This window comes from Rhinopithecus bieti, unplaced genomic scaffold (assembly GCF_001698545.2).
Source record: "Rhinopithecus bieti isolate Rb0 unplaced genomic scaffold, ASM169854v2 scaffold_53775, whole genome shotgun sequence".
NCBI classification, from domain to species: domain Eukaryota; kingdom Metazoa; phylum Chordata; class Mammalia; order Primates; family Cercopithecidae; genus Rhinopithecus; species Rhinopithecus bieti.
In genome coordinates this window covers 339825-358461 of record NW_016820991.1, presented here as the reverse complement: position 1 = coordinate 358461, position 18637 = coordinate 339825, and the positions used below count along the sequence as shown (strand labels likewise).

General features: G+C 43.9%; 1 protein-coding gene across 3 annotated transcripts in view; it reads right to left on the bottom strand.

Moving 5' to 3' along the window:
* Positions 1-1749: 1749 nt before the first annotated feature.
* The window catches only part of FCRL5 (Fc receptor like 5), a 36780-nt gene continuing 19892 nt past the window's right edge, over positions 1750-18637 (bottom strand). Inside the window, exons 9-17 of one of the 3 annotated variants that reach the window (XM_017860077.1) lie at positions 15834-16112; positions 12687-12965; positions 9438-9713; positions 8853-8969; positions 8158-8185; positions 7113-7195; positions 6842-6910; positions 4212-4243; positions 1750-4134 (exon numbers count right to left, since the gene is read on the bottom strand). In XM_017860077.1, the coding sequence (XP_017715566.1) occupies positions 4045-4134; positions 4212-4243; positions 6842-6910; positions 7113-7195; positions 8158-8185; positions 8853-8969; positions 9438-9713; positions 12687-12965; positions 15834-16112 (1253 nt within the window). In that variant the 3' untranslated portion in view covers positions 1750-4044. The remainder of the gene's footprint in view (positions 4135-4211; positions 4244-6841; positions 6911-7112; positions 7196-8157; positions 8186-8852; positions 8970-9437; positions 9714-12686; positions 12966-15833; positions 16113-18637) is intronic. The other 2 variants (XM_017860079.1, XM_017860078.1) reach the window with 2 other exon arrangements.

The following is an 18637-nucleotide window of genomic DNA, read 5'->3' as shown; positions in this document are numbered from 1 at the left end:
TTTTTTTTTTTTTTTTGCCTCTGACCTTCTAGTTGAAACAAAATTAGTTACCAATAGACTTAAGCAAATGCTATACCGCACGTAGGCACATAACCCCAACATATATAAGCACTAAGAAAATTGTAACACTTTGAGTTGGACTGATGGAATTATCTCTGGCTTTCTCACTATATCTGGTTACAGCAATAAATTCCCTTCTTTCCTAGTTTGTCTGCTTCTCATTATTGGGCCTTGAGAAAATGCAGCTGAACTCGGCTTCGTTCTGGGAACAGGGACAGTAATGGATACGTATTGCATAGGCCTGTTATGCACCCTAAATAAGATAATTTATGCAAAAAGCTTAGCATAAGGTATGACACATTAATTCCTTAATAAGTAGTAGTTATTCTTACGGCAAGCTCTCTGTTGAGTGGGCAGTATTAATCAGAGGAGATTGGAAGAGGGGAAAGACAATAAGGTTGGCTAGTTGAGATAAAATTGACCAAATGTCTGGACACTCTGTGGCCCAGTGAAGTTGACACATAAGCTTAACCATCACAATCACATCACTTAACCATCAGTGAAACAGGTCAGCTAGTTGTCAAAGAGACAGGTGGACTTTGAGAAGTGACAAAAGCCAAAACAAAAAGAGGAAGTAGGCATAATCTTGGAATAGCTTTCTTTTAACCACAAACGTGAGGGAAACCGAGCCTCTCTTCTCTTTGAGGAGACCCTAAAAGTAACAGCTCAGAGATCTGAACCAACTGAGAAACAACCCAAAAAAATGTGTGGAGCCGAGAGACCGCCTTTGTGATTGTGATGGTTAAGCTTATGTGTCAACTTCACTGGGCCACAGAGTGTCCAGACATTTGGTCAAACATGATTCTGAGTGTTTTGTGAGGGTCTCTCCGGGTGAGGTGAACATGTGAATAACTAGACTAAATAGAGCAGATTGCTCTCCCTAATGTGGGTGGGGCCCATCCAGTCTGTTGAAGGTCTGAATAAAACAAAAGGGCTGATTCTTCCTCTAGTAAGGGGGAACTCTTCCTGCCTTGGGCTGGAACATAGTTTTTCAGCCTTCAGACTCAAACTGAAAAGTGGCTCTTCTTGGGTCTTGAGCTTGCTGCCATTTGGAAGGAAAGAAACTACACTATTGGCGCTCCAGCTTGCTGACTGCAGATCTAGGGATGTGTCAGCCTCTGCAGTCACAAGAGCCATACTGCTCTCTTAGCATGTGGGGCCATCCCCCTAAAGAAAACATTCTGCCTCTGTGGAGCCTCCTGAGACCTCTGCTGGGCAGTTGAGATTTTGTCCCTTGAGAACTCAAATCCACTCCAGGCCACACTATCTTCGAGGCTGCGGTTTGCTCTTTGTCCATTCTGAATTACAGACAGACCCATTTCACTGGGTCTGTCCTATCCCAGGCGAGAGCATGGGGAATTTATTCACTTTCTCCTTCTTCTTCACTCAGGACTAGCACAAGGCGGCAAACTAGAAAAACGAATCTGTTTGAAAGACGGAAGCCTTCCCTCTCAGGGAAGTCCAGCCCCGAGAGCAGATGCTTAGCTCGCCCGTTTGGTTCTCACATCCCTGTTAATCATTGTGTTTGTCAGCTTTCTCTAGAGAAATAGAACCAACAGGATGTGTGTGCTTGTGTGTGTGTGTGTGTTTGTGTCTACACACATGCACCCATGAGGTAAGCACACAGATATACACCTCATCTGTGTACACACACACATATACATATACACACACATACACATGCACACATACAGAGAGATTGGTTTATTAGAATAAATTGGCTCTTGTGACTGTAGAGGCTGACACATCCCTAGATCTGCAGTCAGCAAGCTGGAGATCCAGGAGATCCAAATAGTGTAGTTTCTTTCAGTCCAAATGCCAGCAAGCTCAAGACCCAAGAAGAGCCATTTTTCAGTTTGCGTCTGAAAGCAGAAAAACTTATGTCCCCACCCAAAGCAGGAGCTCCCCCTTACTTGAGGAAGAATCAGCCCTTTTGTTATATTCAGGCCTTCAACAGACTGGACGGGGCCCACCCACATTAGGGTGGAGTTTGTTCTGCCACTGTGCAGTTATCATTCTGGGATGGGGATACCTTACTTTCCCAACGAGAAATTTTAAATTTCCTCTTGTGAGCCTGGTGCCTCCACCTTCTCAGAGCTGCATAGGGTGTGAGCTTTGTTAGTGATGTGACCTCCAGAATAGACTGTGAGCAGATATTTTTCTTTAATCCTGAGCCTACACTTGCTGCTGTCCTTCTTGACTTTCAACTAGGCCTAAAAAAGTGGCCTCAGTGGGAATGCATTTCTTTTGCTCCACTTCTATGTTAGTTGCATATTTGTAGTGATGACAAATGCCTCTGGCCTTGTACTCCGCAAGGCTGCACCAGGCTGCATACAGGCTCCTGTCTCAGGTGTCTGCTTTCCTCCTTGAAAGTTTGGGGCGGCAACCCCAACCTGTCTATCTGGGCAAGGCTCTGACACTTAGAAGCATGAAAAGCCATGTGGGAGGTAGAGTGAGCTTCCAATGCCCTTGGAAGGATTTTATTTCAGGGCCATGGGGCTTAGAAGTGATCACTGTACAATCCACTGGGAGCAAAGATCAAGATAAGGTGTGATGGACCTCATAAAAGTGGAACAGAACATCCCATTGCTCAGAGATGGGAGAACAACTCTGAATGGAGAGGGCTCAGGTTGTATACATTCACTCTTTTCATGGGAAAGTGTGAGGCCTGAGGTGGGGAAACAAAGATAGTGGCAGCTACTTTCCTCTTCCCAGGGTGGCTGATGAAAGCCAACATGTCACAGAGAAGCTCTCTCAGCAACAGCAGCTGGTGGTGCTGTGGCCAAGGGCTGGCCAGGGAGCAGCATGATCCGTGTGAACCGAGTTAGGCCCTGGGCAGCCAGAGCCACACACTGCCTCTCCATGGGCCTCTGCTGAGACCTACAGGGCCTCATATGCATGCACTGTGGTCCCAGGACCAGCAGCATCAGCATCCCCTGGGAGCCTGTTAGAATGGCAGTCTCAGGCTCTATGCAGACCAACCAAATCAGTATCTGTATTTTCACAAGATCCTCAGGTGATCCACAAACACATGAAAGTGAGAAGCCCTTCCTCTTGATGAAAGTTTCCTCTTCCAAGCTCCTTCTCTTCCATTATTTCTTACTCAGAGAAGCCAGACTACCTCCTGGATTTCCTAGGGAGCACACTGGATTTTACGCCCGTTTGATTACCCACAGTTTTCTTCCTCATTCATTCATTCATTCATTCATTCAGTCAAATAGTAATTGAGCACCTCCTATGTTCCAGTATGTGTTCTGTCTGCATCCCTGGTCCTCCTGGCCTTGACTTGCTGGGTTACTTCTGTTAGGATGGGAGGTACCTGGGACCTGATATATGAAAGCCACTTATTGGGCAGGTAGACACTGACACATCAGCAGGAGAGAAGTTACCTTGGTGTCAAGTGCTGACCTTAGAGTTTGAGACAGGTGGAGGAGTGTGAAATGCAGCCCCCGTGGGGAGATCCATTACATGTCCCGTGTGCACAGGCTGTGTACTGTCCCATTTGGCAGCACACTGTAGTAGCCCCACCAGGCTGATGACAATTGAGAAATGCGTCCACCCAAAGCAGGAACTCTGTGTTGGAGTTTAGGAGCACCTGAGCTGTTAGGCCAGCCCAGCATCTCCTGAAGGTCCACTCTCCCTTTGTGTGGTAAGACCCCCTCAGTGGGGGTGTGATGGGAGCAGTATTTAGAATAGCAACCACAGCTGAAGCCCACTAAGGAAGCCAGGAGATATGCTGGGCCTTGGGGTGGGAGCACCTTGCCTCTGGATTAAAAAACCTGCCAGTCAGCGCTGTAACTAGGAAATAGGCGAGACTCCAGCAGGGCCCTGCATTCTGGTCAGACTGAGAATGAGGACATGTGAAACAAAGGCCCGTAGATATGGTCTGGGGCAGTCTAAATCTTCCCACTTCAATGCTTCTTCTCCCCCAAGGGAAACTTTGGGGTGCAGAGGCTGAAACAGCAGTTGGAGAGACGTGTGGACTCATCTGTGAGGAGCTGAGGAAGCCAAGAACAGGGATCTGGAGACTGGGGTTGATGCCACCTTCACTTCAGAGTAGATGATAGGGGAAACCTAGGAGGCAAGGGCACATGTGTGAGGACCAGGGTGGGCCTGGAGGTGGGCGAGGCCGTGCAGAAGGGGAGACTCACCTTGTTCCTGAGATGCCTGGGGTCAGAGGCCACTGTGGAAAGAGGAAAGTGTTCAGTTGTGAAGACTGGCATGGAGCTCTCCCCTTGCACTGACCTGCACTGTCAGGCCAGCCCTGAGCCTCCTGGAGGCCCGCTCTACCTCTGTGCGGTGAGTCAGCCGCTCCTCTTGGTTGGTGCTCACTCTGTCCCGCTCCATTCCTAACACCCTCGGCCTCTCAGCACTGACAGACCCTGTCTTCAACACCCCTTCACACTTCGTGGCCTACTCTGAGCTGCCTAGAGGCTCTCAAGAGAAAGACATTTGTCTTTTATCTTGTTAGTTCTTTGAGCATAATTGGTATTATTGTTCTGGGAAGGTGTGGCGGGTGCAAGTTTTAGAGAGCACACTCCATCTGGGTCTAGGCCACTTGAAACTGAGCCTGCCACCTGCCTTGTCACCTCCGTAGCTGGGGGAAGTCACTCAATGTCTCGTGCCTCAGTTGTCTCATCTAAATGATGGGAATAAAAATATCCTCTCCCTGCAAGGTTATGTGGTGAAGCTATATGAGTTTACACATATGTGTGTGCACATGTATCGGTGTGTCTGTGCATATATTATTTCTATCATCTATCATGTGTTGAGAAGTTTCTATGTGTCAGGTACAGTCCTGATTGCTATATTCAATACATTTTCTCTCTCTATTATCATATGTATGCATGCCATAGTTCTGTATAAGTGCTACAGGTATAGTTCTAAAAGCTATCCATACAAATATAGTGTATTTACTTATTGCACTTATAGAACTATACCCGGCACATAATAGGAACTATTCAGCACATAATATGTATTATAAATTGTTATTGTTATATTATCATCAAACTGGAGAGAAATATGACACTCTCCAGACAAGGCTCTCCCCTTTTGGCTTGGAATGAGCAGCAGGACTCCCTGGAATTGCACAAAGAAGCAGAGTTTGGTCCAGAGTTTGGACTCTGGAGAAGACTGTTTGGTGATTGACTACAAGATTTCAGGCAAGTCATTTAAGTTATCTATGCCTTGGTTTCCTTATCTGTAAAATGGGAGAAGTAACAGCACATTCCTCAAAGGGGCTTGTAAGAGTGAATGAGTTCACATGTCTCAGAGGGGTGTTATAGAACCAAGAATGAGGCACAAACACAATTCACTTGACTTTATACAAGAAAAATTGGAAAACCAGAGAGGGAAGCACACTGGGTAAAATCATGCAGCACTTTTTATGAAGCAGAGGTAGAAAGAAAAGTCTGCTCCGAAGGACTTTGTTCCTCTTTCCCACTCAGAGGAAGGAGGCAGCCAGGTTGGGATTCCCTCATTTCAAACCACTGACTGTGAGTGAGGTCTGATGACACAGCCAGACCTCCAGCATGTAGTCATCGTCACAGCTGCTCAATCTTCTGCAGTTTCAACAGCATTTCCACACCTATTTTCTTATTTAGTCCTAACAGTTACCCCATGAAATAGCATGGCAGCTGTAATCATGTGGCCCCAAAGATGTCATACCCTAACTGCTGCAACCTGTGACTATATTACCCTAATGGAAAAGAGGACCTTTCAGATGTGATTAGGATTACAGACCCTGAGACAGGGAGATTTTTCTGGGTTATCCAGATGGGCCCAATATACTCATCTGACTCCCTAAAACCTGAGGACTTTTCTCAGCTGAGGTCAGAGGGAGGCCTGTCTATGGAAGAATGGTTAGAGAAATGTGACTTTGCTGGCTTTGGGAAAGGAAGAAGATATCAGCCCAGGAAAATGGATGGGATCTAGAAGCTGACAAGGCAAGATCACATTCACCCCTGGAGCCTCCAGGGAGGAACACAGTCCTGCCAACACCTTGGTTTTAGCCCAGTGAGACTGGTGTCAGACTTCTGACTCACAGAGCTGTAAGATGATACATTTGTACTGCTTCATCCCCCCAAGTTGATGGTGATTTGTCACAGCAGCAATCAGAAACTAGTACAGGTAGGTAGGTGCTGTGGACTAAATATTTGTGTTGCTCTCCAAATGCATAGGTTAAAACCTAATCCCCAGTGTGATGACATTTGGAGATGGAGCCTTTGGGTGACAATTATGTCATGATGATTATCATGATAAGACATGAGAGATGATTTCTCCCTTTCTCTCTGCTGTGTGGGGGATACAGCAAGGAGTCATCTGTCTGGAAGCTGGGAATAGACCCTCACTAAGAACCTGACCATGCTGGCACCTTGATCTTGGACTTCCAGCCTCCAGAATTGTGAGAAATAGATATTAGTTCTTTAAGTCACCTAGTTTATGGTACTCTGTTACAGGAGCCAGAACTGACTAAGACAGTAGGGAAGTAGTCACAGTTTATGGATAGGGATACTGAAGCTCTGAGAGGTTAAGTGAACGCCCAAAAAGAAAGTTTTGTTATTCAGGTTATACTGGGGCCCGCTGCAGAGAATGGGGAAAGGAGAGTGCAGGGGAGGCTTGGATTCACCTGAAGCAGCGTAGGCACAAGTTAAGAAGCCCGGTGACCCAGTGGGAGGGGCGGCTCTATGTCTGTCTGGCTCAGATCTGCTGAGGAGGTAGAAACGGAGCTACATTGTCTAAGTTGAGAGTGGGTCAGAACAGAGACATCCTTGGGTCTTACCTGCATGTTTCTTTTTCTCTCTGATGATCTGTACTTCTGAGTAAACCACATTTTCTCCTCTAGGATTTACTTAGAAAGAAGTTGAAGTTTCAGAGGATGCTGAGGTTCTTGCCTCTTGTTAGAGACACTTCCTCCTCCCCCAGGCAGAGTCTCTTCTCTGGAAGGACTAGAGCCCTCTAGGCCTCCGCATAGTCCCTCCCCATCTCCTGCCCCACCCATTTCCCGCATCAGCCCTCTGGCTCCTGCCAAATGCAGGATCCCTGGGCCTCACCATTACTGTACACTGGTTGCAGCTCTTCCCAGGCTGGTACGTTGTGGTAGGTGGGCTCCTGGGAGTCCGAGTCTGAAGGGCTCCTGTGAGACAGAGAAACGTGAATCTTTCTTAGGAATCCTGACAAAGTAGCTATAATGATCACTTCCAGTGAGTGACTTCTTACTGCAGGGTGGCTGCCAGGCCTGAAAACATGGACAAGTACATGACAAATGGCCCATGGGCATTCTATTATGAATCATAATCATATTATCTATGTTTCCAGGCTTTATGGTCATCTAGTATGTAACAGGCATTGTGCTGATGTTTATAACAATACGACATTCGTTCTATTTCATCCTCATTTTGTAGCTGAAACAAACAGAGGCTCCAAAAAGTGACTTATGAAGATCATGTAACCAGAAAGGGGATGAGCCAAGTCTCAAAGCTGGCTCCAAAGCCTGCATGCTCAGAGAGATCGGTGACCAGAAGGCTCAGAGGTGCTCTGCATGGTTTGGATGCTGCTATCGTGGGTTTGCCCAGGGATAGCTGTGAGCCTTTTTGTGGCTCCTAAAGTCAGCCTTTGGGATACAAGTTGGTGGCCCCTTCTTCATAGGGACTACCTCCTGCTGGCAGAGTGACCTCTCTGGGTGGCCAAGTTGTGTGGCTCCATCTTCTCGGTTGTTATCACAAGAGGTGTTGATGAGATCAGCGTCTCCAGAGATTTCTAGGTTGACTGAGCTAAGGTCATCCCAAGACATGGAAAGACTTGGTAGTCTTAGTGGTCACTCAGACAACCGAGCCAACAATGGTCCAAGGATGTGGGTTAATAAATGAAAAGGCAATTAACACTTGATGAGAAAACAGCCTATACTGCCAAAGGGTGGATGCAAAGGTCCTGGGAATTGCCTTGAGATATCCCCAGGGAGGTACAACAGGTAGTGGCCACATCCCAGCTCAGCAGCACCTGGCAGAAACTGTGCTCTTGGTAATCATCAGATTCAATTCCATTTTTCCACCCTGTGGACATTTCACTAATCACACAGGAATGCAGCTCAGCTCTTACCTGCAGAGGTCAGAGGCAGGCTCTCTCCCTGTAAAGGAAAGCAGAGGAACATTGGATTCAGTAAGAAGAGACCCTCAGTGGGGCACAGCTCAGGCAAGGCTCACTTAGAAACTGCCAGGAGTTGCTGTCACTGAAGGTTGAATCCTTCTTTGTTGTGCCCCAGGGACGTAGCAGATTGGGCAAAAACTACTAACCCTGCCAGAGGGGTATGCTATGATGTGAAACTGGAGTCCACAATCCATAACCTTTAACTTGGAGATTTTAAAGATAATGATTGGTAGCTGCAGGCAGGAAAACTTGACTTGATCAGCTATAAAAATAGTATACATTTAAAAAATCGGAAAATTACCAAATCCTATCTGGTTTCTGTTTTCATTTCTATTTCTCTGAGTTTTTCTCCTCCCCTTCCCATTCGTTGTGGGGTGGGGGTGGGTGGGGGGTTTGTAAGGGTCAAGAGGAAGACACTCTGCAGTTTATGATGTTGGATAAACTACATCTCATCAAGACGTCTGTTTTGGAAGCTGTGCATTTGGTAAAAGAAATTCTGGAGGACCCAGCGGGAAAGGAAGAGGATTGAGGGACAGAGCAGATGAGCTCTTGCCAGCCTGGGATGGTCACAAAGGCAGCATGAGGCTCAAGGGAGCATTGCTGGGAAGGGCATGAACTCAAGCCAAGGTGTGCCCAGAGTCACCCACCTGCTTTTCTTGAGAGCCAGCAGTAGAGCAGCAGTGCCCCAGTAGCAAGGCCTGCTAGGCTGAGCAGACCCCCGGTGACGCCTGTGGCAACAGGGCCACTTCTGTTCGCGGTCAGGCCTGAGGGGGAGACTCCGTGCATGAGCCGGGGAGAGGCTGTTGTCTGGAACGACCCATCCCCGGAAGCTGCTGCCTGGGCCTGAGGGTGAACCTAGGTGAGCAGGGCCCTGGCAGCTAAGCAGGGGCTGGTGTGGCACAGAAGATGACTCCCATCTTTGTGAGGAAGCCGTCTCTGCGCCTGAGGCAAGTGTCGAGGGTCAGGGTGGCCGATGGCCAGTGAGAGAGGAGGCAGCCAAGTGAGGAGCTCTAAAGTCAGTGATGCTCTTGCCCGCAGCCCACCAACCCGCACTCTCAGCCCCAACACTATCACTTCAGAAGCACTTCAGGAAATGTAGCAGTTTAGAGAACTGCCAGCTGTGTTACTTGTCCCTGAGGAGTGCCTTCCTGGTCAAGCACTGTGAGGGTTATCAGAGGGTCCGCGGAGGAAACATTTTGTCCGCATCTGTGGCCCAGGCATGGGACGCTTACCTGTGATATAAAGTGTCACTGTCTCACTGCGCTGGGCCCCCAGACCATTGTCGGCCTCACAGCAGTAGTTTCCAGAGTGTTCTGCAGTCAGAGAGAGGTTGAAGAACGCTCCTCCAGAGAGGGCCGAGCTATTTCCTAGGGTGACATCCTCATGATAAAACCGGTACAGGATCAGGGGAGAGCCTCTCAGGGCCTCACAGTGAAGCTCCAGCAGGTCCCCCACCGCAACCTGGGCCCTGGGAGCCCTGAGGGTGAGGACGGGGCGAGACACTGGAACTGAGAGAGAACAAAAAGTCAACAGCCGTTTCTGCTTCTAACATATTTGTAGGAAACAAAAGGTATTATAAATAAATGTAAAAAGTCATATCTCAATCTTGGAAAGTAGATTAAAATGCAGATGATAAAGCTAATTACTTTGACCTAGTTCCTTTTCAGTGTACAAAAATATCCAATAGAAAACTGTAGAAAGCGTATAAATCACTGAAAACTTCAAATAGACAATAAATATATAAAAAGATTCTCATCTTCATTACTAATTAACTAAACACAAAGACAACCATACAGTACCATTCTTTTCTCTATTTTTCAGGTTGGCAAAGCTTAAATAGACTGATCATACTGATTAGCTTGTGGATAGACAGCCACCTACATATGCCCTAGGTGGTCATACAAATTTAACACACTTCCTTGAATGGCAATTTGGCAATATCTACAAAATTTAAAGTGAACATAAACTTTGACCAACAAATCTACTTCTAGCGGGCCAGGTGTAGTGGCTCATGCCTGTAATCCCAGCGATTTGGGAGTCTGAGGCAGGAGGATCACTTGAGCCCAGGAGTTCAAGTCCTACTTCTAGGGCCATCTCCTTTAGCGATACTGACATAAAATATGCCAATATATTTTTACAGGAATTTCTATTGTAGCATTTTTATAAGAGGTGAAAATTAGAGACCACCTACTAGATTGGGTAATGAAATATGAATGATATCCAAGATGCACTTCTTAAACAAAAGTCAGGATGTATTTTTAAGTTAAAAAAATGCAACTGGCATAACTATATGTATAATATTATTCTAGCTTTGTAAAAATTATACACCTTTAGGTTTGTAGAATATTTCTAGAAGCATACACATGAAACAATTAACAGTGGTTATGTCTGGAGAGTATGTGCATATGAAGTGATTATAAGCAGGTAGAAAGATACCTTTACTTTTCAACATTGGCCCTTTTGTATTATTTGATTTTTTTTCATCACAAAGATTCATGTGTTCTTTCAGAATAACAAATTACTAAAACTAAAATGCTGTGTTAAAAGTGGCCACAATGGATGAGGAAATGTCATCATGTTTCAAACTAATGTTAAGAGTTAGAGAGGACCATGCTTCAACCTGGCTTTACCCTGGCTAACTGTGTTACTACAAGTTAGTTACTACACTTCTCTAAACCTCAGTTTCTTTTCTGCAAATAGGGAATACAATGGCTTAAAATTTATCCTCACAGGTTTATCTTAATGATTAAATGAGATATTGCATATTAAGCATTTAGCACAGAGCCTGGAACCTGGTGAAGGCTCAGTGAGTGTTGATGATGATGACATTGGTCATGATGATAATAAGAAATAATATTTCCTTTTGTGGCAGTTCCTGATCCCTATGACCTGTGTCCTAGTTTCAGGATTCAGACACAATTTATTCAGGCTGGGCAAGAAACCCTTTAGCTGTGATAACAGCAGCAGCAGCAGAAATAACATGCATTTGTGACAGGGAAAGAAGGGAGTGAGGATGAGCAGAAAATCATGAAATCATAAGTACAGAATGTGGGAGGTATGATGTGTTGACTTGCTGTTGTGAGGAGAGATAGAGCAGCCCTTGGTCTGTGGTGCATGCCTGTGTGCTGGCTCTAAGGGATAGGTGTATAAACTGTGTGGGAAGAGCCCCTGCAAATCTCAGGAAAATTGGTTGAGGCTGGTGCTGCTGATGGGGGAAGAAGAATGAGCTGACTGAATGGGAAAACCCAAATCTGAAGTCATCACCTCCTGGATAACAATGAGATGGTTTCACTGGCTACCTTGTGAGATGCTGGAGCCTGGGTTAGCATGCCCAGATCAACCTGCTTATGTGGCTCTGTCTATTCCTTATGATACCCAGGCATCTTGCCAAAGGGAATAAGCGCGTCAGTGTATATTTTGCTTTACATGACTGGAATGGTGATTGCATACCATTGTATGGTCTCCTGTTTCTCCAGGATATACTCCAGGAGCAGGTACAACCTGCTTTTACTTTTGCACATCTCCTTCTATGAGCCTGTAAGTCTACCAAAATCATAGAATTCTAGGACAAGGGATGATCATGATTTTCATCTAGTCTGATTTTCCCACTTTATGGGTGTGGAAATTGATGTCGTTATGGGAAAATGTGCTTAGTCAATGTCATACAATATAGACAATTGTCTAGTTATCTTCAGAGCCAAGTCTAGAACATTCATCTCAACACCCCTTAGTATACTTTTGCTAAACACCAGGTCTCTCTAAACAGGGGTTTCAAAGTTTGGCTTGTAGGAGGTCATCACCAAAAAGATTCAAAGCTCACTAGAAGCAGCTTTCCTTGGGTTATTACACTTAATTGCAAGAGATCAAAGAAGAGCTTCGAGAATAGAGGAATTTGGTTGATGGGTGTCCATTTCCATTCCACGTTATCCTGCTCCCCCTTCTCTGCCCTGGCCACCTGTGTCCCTTGCTTTAAAGATCACCGAGTGTGTCTCCTGAAGGGCTGTGCACATAGCTCATGTTCACATAGGATTTTTAATGTGGAAATGTAAGGAACATTTACATCCCCAGTAATGAAAGAAACTCAAGAGTAGAGGTTTGTTGGAAGTCAATGAGAGAAGAATCTGGACAAGAAATGACCTAATCTTTTCTAGGGCAGAGAAACATATACTCAGAATTCTTTGGTCTCACTTTCGTATAATAGTTTCAGTTCAGAATGTAGTTTATGTTCTAAAAAATTCTTATTTGCAATTTTAGTGAGGTGCTTTGATCACATTCAAGAAGACTGCTGGGAAACTTCAGATGCCTGGAACCATACCACAAAGGATCCCAGACCTTCACAGGGAGGTTCTGCAGGCAGGAAGTGTGCTGGGATGCCACATAAGCAAACAGCCCTGAGGAGCTCTCTGGCTCCATTTTAAGCTGTGGGGAGAGCAGGCACAGTCAGTTCTCGGCTGTGCTGCTGGTGGGCAGGACCCACTCACCTGCAACTTTCAGTGTCACCATCTCACTGCGCTGGGCCTCCAGACCATTGTCCGCCTCACAGGAGTAGATTCCAGAATGTTCTGTAGTCAGAGAGAGGTTGAAGGAGGCTCCTCCTCCGGAGGGGGCTGAGATCTTACCCAGGGTGACATCTTCATGATAAAACCCGTACAGGATTGGGGAGGAGCCTCTCAGGGCCTCACAGTGAAGCTCCAGCAGGTCCCCCACTACAGCCTGGGCCCTGGGAGCCCTGAAGGTGAGGATGGGACGAGACACTGGAACTGAGGGAGGAAAAATGTTATCTATCAGCTGCTTCTGCTAAAATATATTCCTTCATGCTAAAGACATTTCAAATGGAAAAATGTTTTTCTCTGCTTTTAATGCCCTTGTGATGTTACTCAAAACTCAGCAATATTTTCAGATCTCCAGAAAGAATAACATTTGTGTAGTGCTATAGTAGTGCTACAAACAGCTTGGAATACTGGAATATACAAACTCAAATGTGTTCGAGGAATGTGAAAACAAATATTAAACTGAAACTCAGATGTCTTAGAAGTCAAAAGGCAATTGGAGAAAGGAGAAATCAGTTCAACAGAAAATGAAGAACAGGAGAGACTTGCTGCTTACATCACCAGGGATGTAATTGCATCTGGGCTGCATCAGAAATAGGGCCCACAAGAGAATGAGTATTGTCAAGTTATTTGCTCATTTTTATATTCATTTATCCATCAAAAATTAATTGAACAAGAATTTTTTTAAAATTGAGCAAAATAAAATTAATTGAGATTTAATAAGTTCCAAGAATGGCATGATATGCTAGGGAATCAATGACGGGAAAGACATAGTTCCTGCTCTCATAGAGCCTACAATCTAGAAGGATGAGAGGCAGCAGTTAAATAAAAATATAGTAAATTAGAATTAAAACTTTGATAATTGATAAAGGACAGGGTACTATGAAATGTATGTGTTAGTCAGGGACAGCTTCCTCACAAAATGACCTTTGAAATTAACATTGAAATTAGCCAGTTGAAGAGGGAGGTGGAGAGTACAACAGGCAGGCAAACAGTGTGTGCAAAGGCCCTGAATTGGGAATAAGACTGGCACATTTGAATTATTGAAATAAAGTAGCATTACACTGAGAAGAGTCTGCAAACTACTGTGAAATAGGATACTGGAGATCTAGGCTGGACTTCATAAGCCATGAAAGGATTTTGATCCTTCTTCACAGAACAATGGGAAGTCTATAAGTCTATCCATGCAGGGGTGTGAGATGATCAAATTTGTCCCTTTTAAAAGACCATTTTGACCTCTGTGCACGAAATGGACTGTGGTGGAATGGAAGTGGAATTGAGGGGTAGATGAGTAGCATTGCAGTAGTCAAAATGATGATGGATTTGTCTAGATAGAGGTGGTAGAGATAGAGACTCAAGAAATATTTAGGAAGTCAAATCAACAGGACTTAATGACTAACTGGCTGTGAGGGGTGAGGAAGAGAAATGTTGAGGAAGTCTCCTCCATTCCTGCTTTGTGTATCTGTTGAGGAGAGATGTGTTTCACAGAGGTAGGAACCCTTGAAAGAGGAGGGGAATGTCAGCAGTTCAGTTTTAGAGATACTCAGATTGAGGTGCTTTTGAGATATTTGAGTGGAGATACGTCACATAAGAAGACTGAGAAGAAGTGGCCAGGGAGAAAAGAGAGCCAGAAGAAGATGGATTCACTGAAGGGAGGGTTTCAAGAGGAAGAAATGGTAAACAACATGGAATATATCTGAGATGTCAAGGAAGATGAGGATTGAAAAATGGCCATTGGATTCAAAGCCTTGGAGGTCATCGGTGACCTTTGTGAGAAGCATTTTGGTGGAGAGGTTGGAAAAACGTAGTAGATTAGAGCCTAGTGGATAATGAGGACATGGGGACAACCTGGGTAGCTGACTATTTTTGGAAGTTTAGTCATGAAGGGGTAGTGTATGGAGGCACAAGTGGGACCAAGAGAGGGTTTTCCTTGGATATGGGAGAGACATAGCATGTTAAATGCCAGTGCGAAGGATCCTACAGAGAAGGAGATGTTAGGGGCCACAGAAGAGAAAGGAATAATCAGTTGTATAGCTTCTGAGAACGCACAAAATGATGAACTCTGCAGACCAGATGGAGATGTTCACCTGTAGGGAAGAGAGTCCTCTCCTCTATATTTTAGGAAAAGGAGAGATGAGTTACTGGGTGGATACAGAGCTAGACACTCAATTTGGTGGTGGGAGTGGAGGGGGTTATTGTCTAGTGGAGTAGGGAAGAAGTAGAGGTATTAATGACCTGGGGGTTCTGTTGAGGTCTGAGAACAATAGAGATAGGAGGAGCTGACTAAAGCAGAAGGATAGGGGGTCGTTGTCAGATCATAAGGGCTTAAAATTGTCCTTTTGGAGATGAAGTAGTGTATGTATGTGGGAGTGGCTGACTGGTGTGGAGAGGACAGGCCATGATGTTAAGGGGGTCATACATGTGGCCATGAGAGTCATGAAATGATGGCAGATTGTGGGGTATGGTGGAAGACTGAAGGTGCCAAAGCCTTTACTGAGAGTGGACATAACTAGGAGTCAGCCTGTGACAAGGATGCATGGAAGATCATGATGTTGCTGAATGGAACAAGAACAGGTAAGGAGGCAGAAGAATGATGTCTTCTAACAATGGTCTTGGGTGGGAACCCAAGCCACTCTGGGACAGGGGCAGGAGAGGCTAGAGAGAAATGTGTGAGCCAATAAGAGAATTGTGTTGGCCTTTTTATTGATTTGCAGACAGAGAAAACCACAATTAAATCTCTTCCAAGGTGAAGCACAGAGAACTTTATAACTTTCTTTCTTAGTCTCATTGTTGGCGAGAATATAGTTTGTATTTTGAAAGCCTTTAGTTGTATGTTAGGGTAATTTTGGTAATGGTGGCTGGACTGCTGCTAGCAGGAAAAGTACAGCAAGGGAAGGGAAGGTGCAAGTTCCTGAACGTGTAGGAAAGAAAACTCAGAGATGGAGGCTGTATAGGCACCAAGCCTGACAGGATGTCACACAGCAAATGGCTCTAGAAACCGTTCCTCCGATTTTTGCTACTGGTAAAGTTGGGGGAGATGGTCTGTTTCTTTTTGTGCTGCTGGTTAGGTCAACTTACCTATAACACTGAGTGATATTGTATCACTGTGCTGGGCCACCAGGCCATTGTTGGCCTCACATGAGTAGTTTCCAGAATGTTCTGCAGTCAGAGAGAGGTTGAAAGAGGCTTCTCCTCCAGAGGGGACTGAGCTGCTCCCCAGGGTGACATCCTCATGATAAAACCAGTACATGATCGGGGGAGAGCCTCTCAGGGCCTCACAGCAAAGCTCCAGCAGGTCCCCCACCACAGCCTGGGCCCTGGGAACCCTGAGGGTGAGGATGGGGCAAGACACTGGAACTGAGAGAGAAAATGAGTTAGGGACACATGCATTTTTAAAATTAAAAACAGCTCTTTGTCTTAGCCAGAACAATCAGACAAGAGAAAGAAATAAAGAACATCCAAATTGGTAAAGAGAAAGAAGTCAAACTGTTGCTGTTCAGTGATTATATGATTGTATACCTAGGAAACCCTAAAGACTCATCCAAAAAGGTCTTAGATTTGATAAATGAACTCAGTAAAGTTTCAGGATACAAAATCAATGTACATAAATCAGTAGCACTGCTATATACCAACAGTGACCAAGTTGAGAATCAAATAAAAAATTCAAACTTTTTTATGACACCTACAAAAAAATAAAATACTTAGAAATACACCTTCACAAGTAAGTGAAAGATATCTATAAGAAAAACTACAAAACATTGCTGAAAGAAATCGTAGATGACACAGTCAAATGGAAACACATCCCATTCTCATGGATGGGTAGAATCAATATTGTGAAAATGGCCATCTACCAAAAGCAATCTATAAATTCAATGCAATTCCCATCAAAACACCACCATAATTCTTCACAGAACTAGAAAAAACACCCCTCATATTCATATGGAACAAAAAAAGAGCCTACATAGCCAAAGCAAGACTAAGCAAAAAGAACAAATGTGGAGGCATCACATTACCCGACTTTGAACTATACTACAAGGCTATAGTTACCAGAACAGCATGGTACTGGTATAAAAACAGACAGGTAGACCAATGGAAGGAGAGAACACAGAAATAAAGCCAAATACTTACAGCCAACTGATCTTTGATAAAGGAAGAAAAACGTAAAGTGAGGAAAGGACATCCTATGCAACAAATGGTGCTGGGATCATTGGCAAGCCACATGTAGAAGAATGAAACTGGATCCTCCTCTCTCACCTTATACAAAAATCAACTCAAGATGGATCAAAGACATAAATCTAAGACCCAAAACCATATAAACTCTGGAACATACATTAAAAAAAAAACTCTTCTAGACATTGGCTTAGGCAAAGAGTTTATGACCAAGAACCCAAAGCAAATGCAACAAAAACAATAATAAATAGATGGGTCTGAATTAAACTAAAAAGCTTCTGCACAGCAAAAGAAACAATCAGCAGAGTAAACAGACAACCCACAGAGTGGGAGAAAATATCCACAGACTATGCATCTGATATGGGACCAGTATCCAGAATCAACAAAGAACTCAAACAAATAATCAGGAAAAAACAAGCAATCACATCAAAAACTGGGCAAAGGACATGAATAGACTATTTCAAAAGAAGATACACAAATTGCCAACAAACAGGTAAACATGCTTAACATCACTATCAAGGAAATTCAAATCACAACCACAATGTGATACCACTTTACTCCTGCAAGGATGGTCATAATTAAAAAAACAAAAAATAATAGATGTTGGCATGAATGTGGTGTAAAGAGAACACTTTTACACTGCTGGTGGGAATGTAAACTATTACAACCACTATGGAAAACAGTATGGAGATTCCTTAAAGAACTAAAAGTAGAACTACCATTTCATTCAGCAGTCCCACTGCTGGATATCTACCCAGAGGAAAAGAAGTCGTTATATGAAAAAGACACTTTTACAAACGTGTTTATAGCAGCACAACTCATGATTGCAAACTATAGAACCAGCCCAAATGCCCATCAATTAAGGAGTGGATAAAGAAAATGTGATATATATGCACGTGTGTGTCTGTATTTGTGTGTGTGTGCTGTGGAATACTACTCAGCCATAAAAAGGAACAAAATAATGGCATTCACAGCAACCTGGATGGAGTTGGAGACCATTATTCTAAGTAACTCAGGAATGGAAAACCAAACATTGTATGTTCCATTTCTCAGTGGGGCTTAAGCTATGAGGACACAAAGGCATAAGAATAATATAATAGATTCTGGGGATTCAGTGGAATAGTGAGAGTGGGGTAAGGGATAAAGTACTACACACTGGGTTCAGTGTACACTGCTCTGGTAATGAGTGCACAAAAATCTCAGAAATTACTACTAAAGAACTTACTCATGTAACCAAACACCACCTGATCCCCAAAACTACTGAAAAAAAAAAAGAAAGAAAGAAAGAAAGAAAAACCCAGTTCTTCATTTAATAAAATCAAACTTTACAGAATTATCTAAGTAAAAATAAAAAGTTTTACCATTTTCTTTATTTTTTCAGAAATTACTTCTGTGGAGTATTTGGTGATACTTTCTAGATCTTTTCTATGTATAAGTACACTCATAGACAAATAGATACATTAGAAGCACATACATGCATGGGATCACAATAACATACTGGTCTACAACCTGCTTTTTCCCCTTAGCAATACATTATGGACATCTTTCTGTGGTATTACTTAAAAATCTACATCACTAACTTTTAAATCTCATATTTATTAAAGCATAATTTAGACACAATAAAGTACAACTTTTAAATTTACAACTTGATAGTTTTGGAAATATATTACCTGGTTATTCTTTTTTTTTTTTTTTTTTTTTTTTTTTTTTTT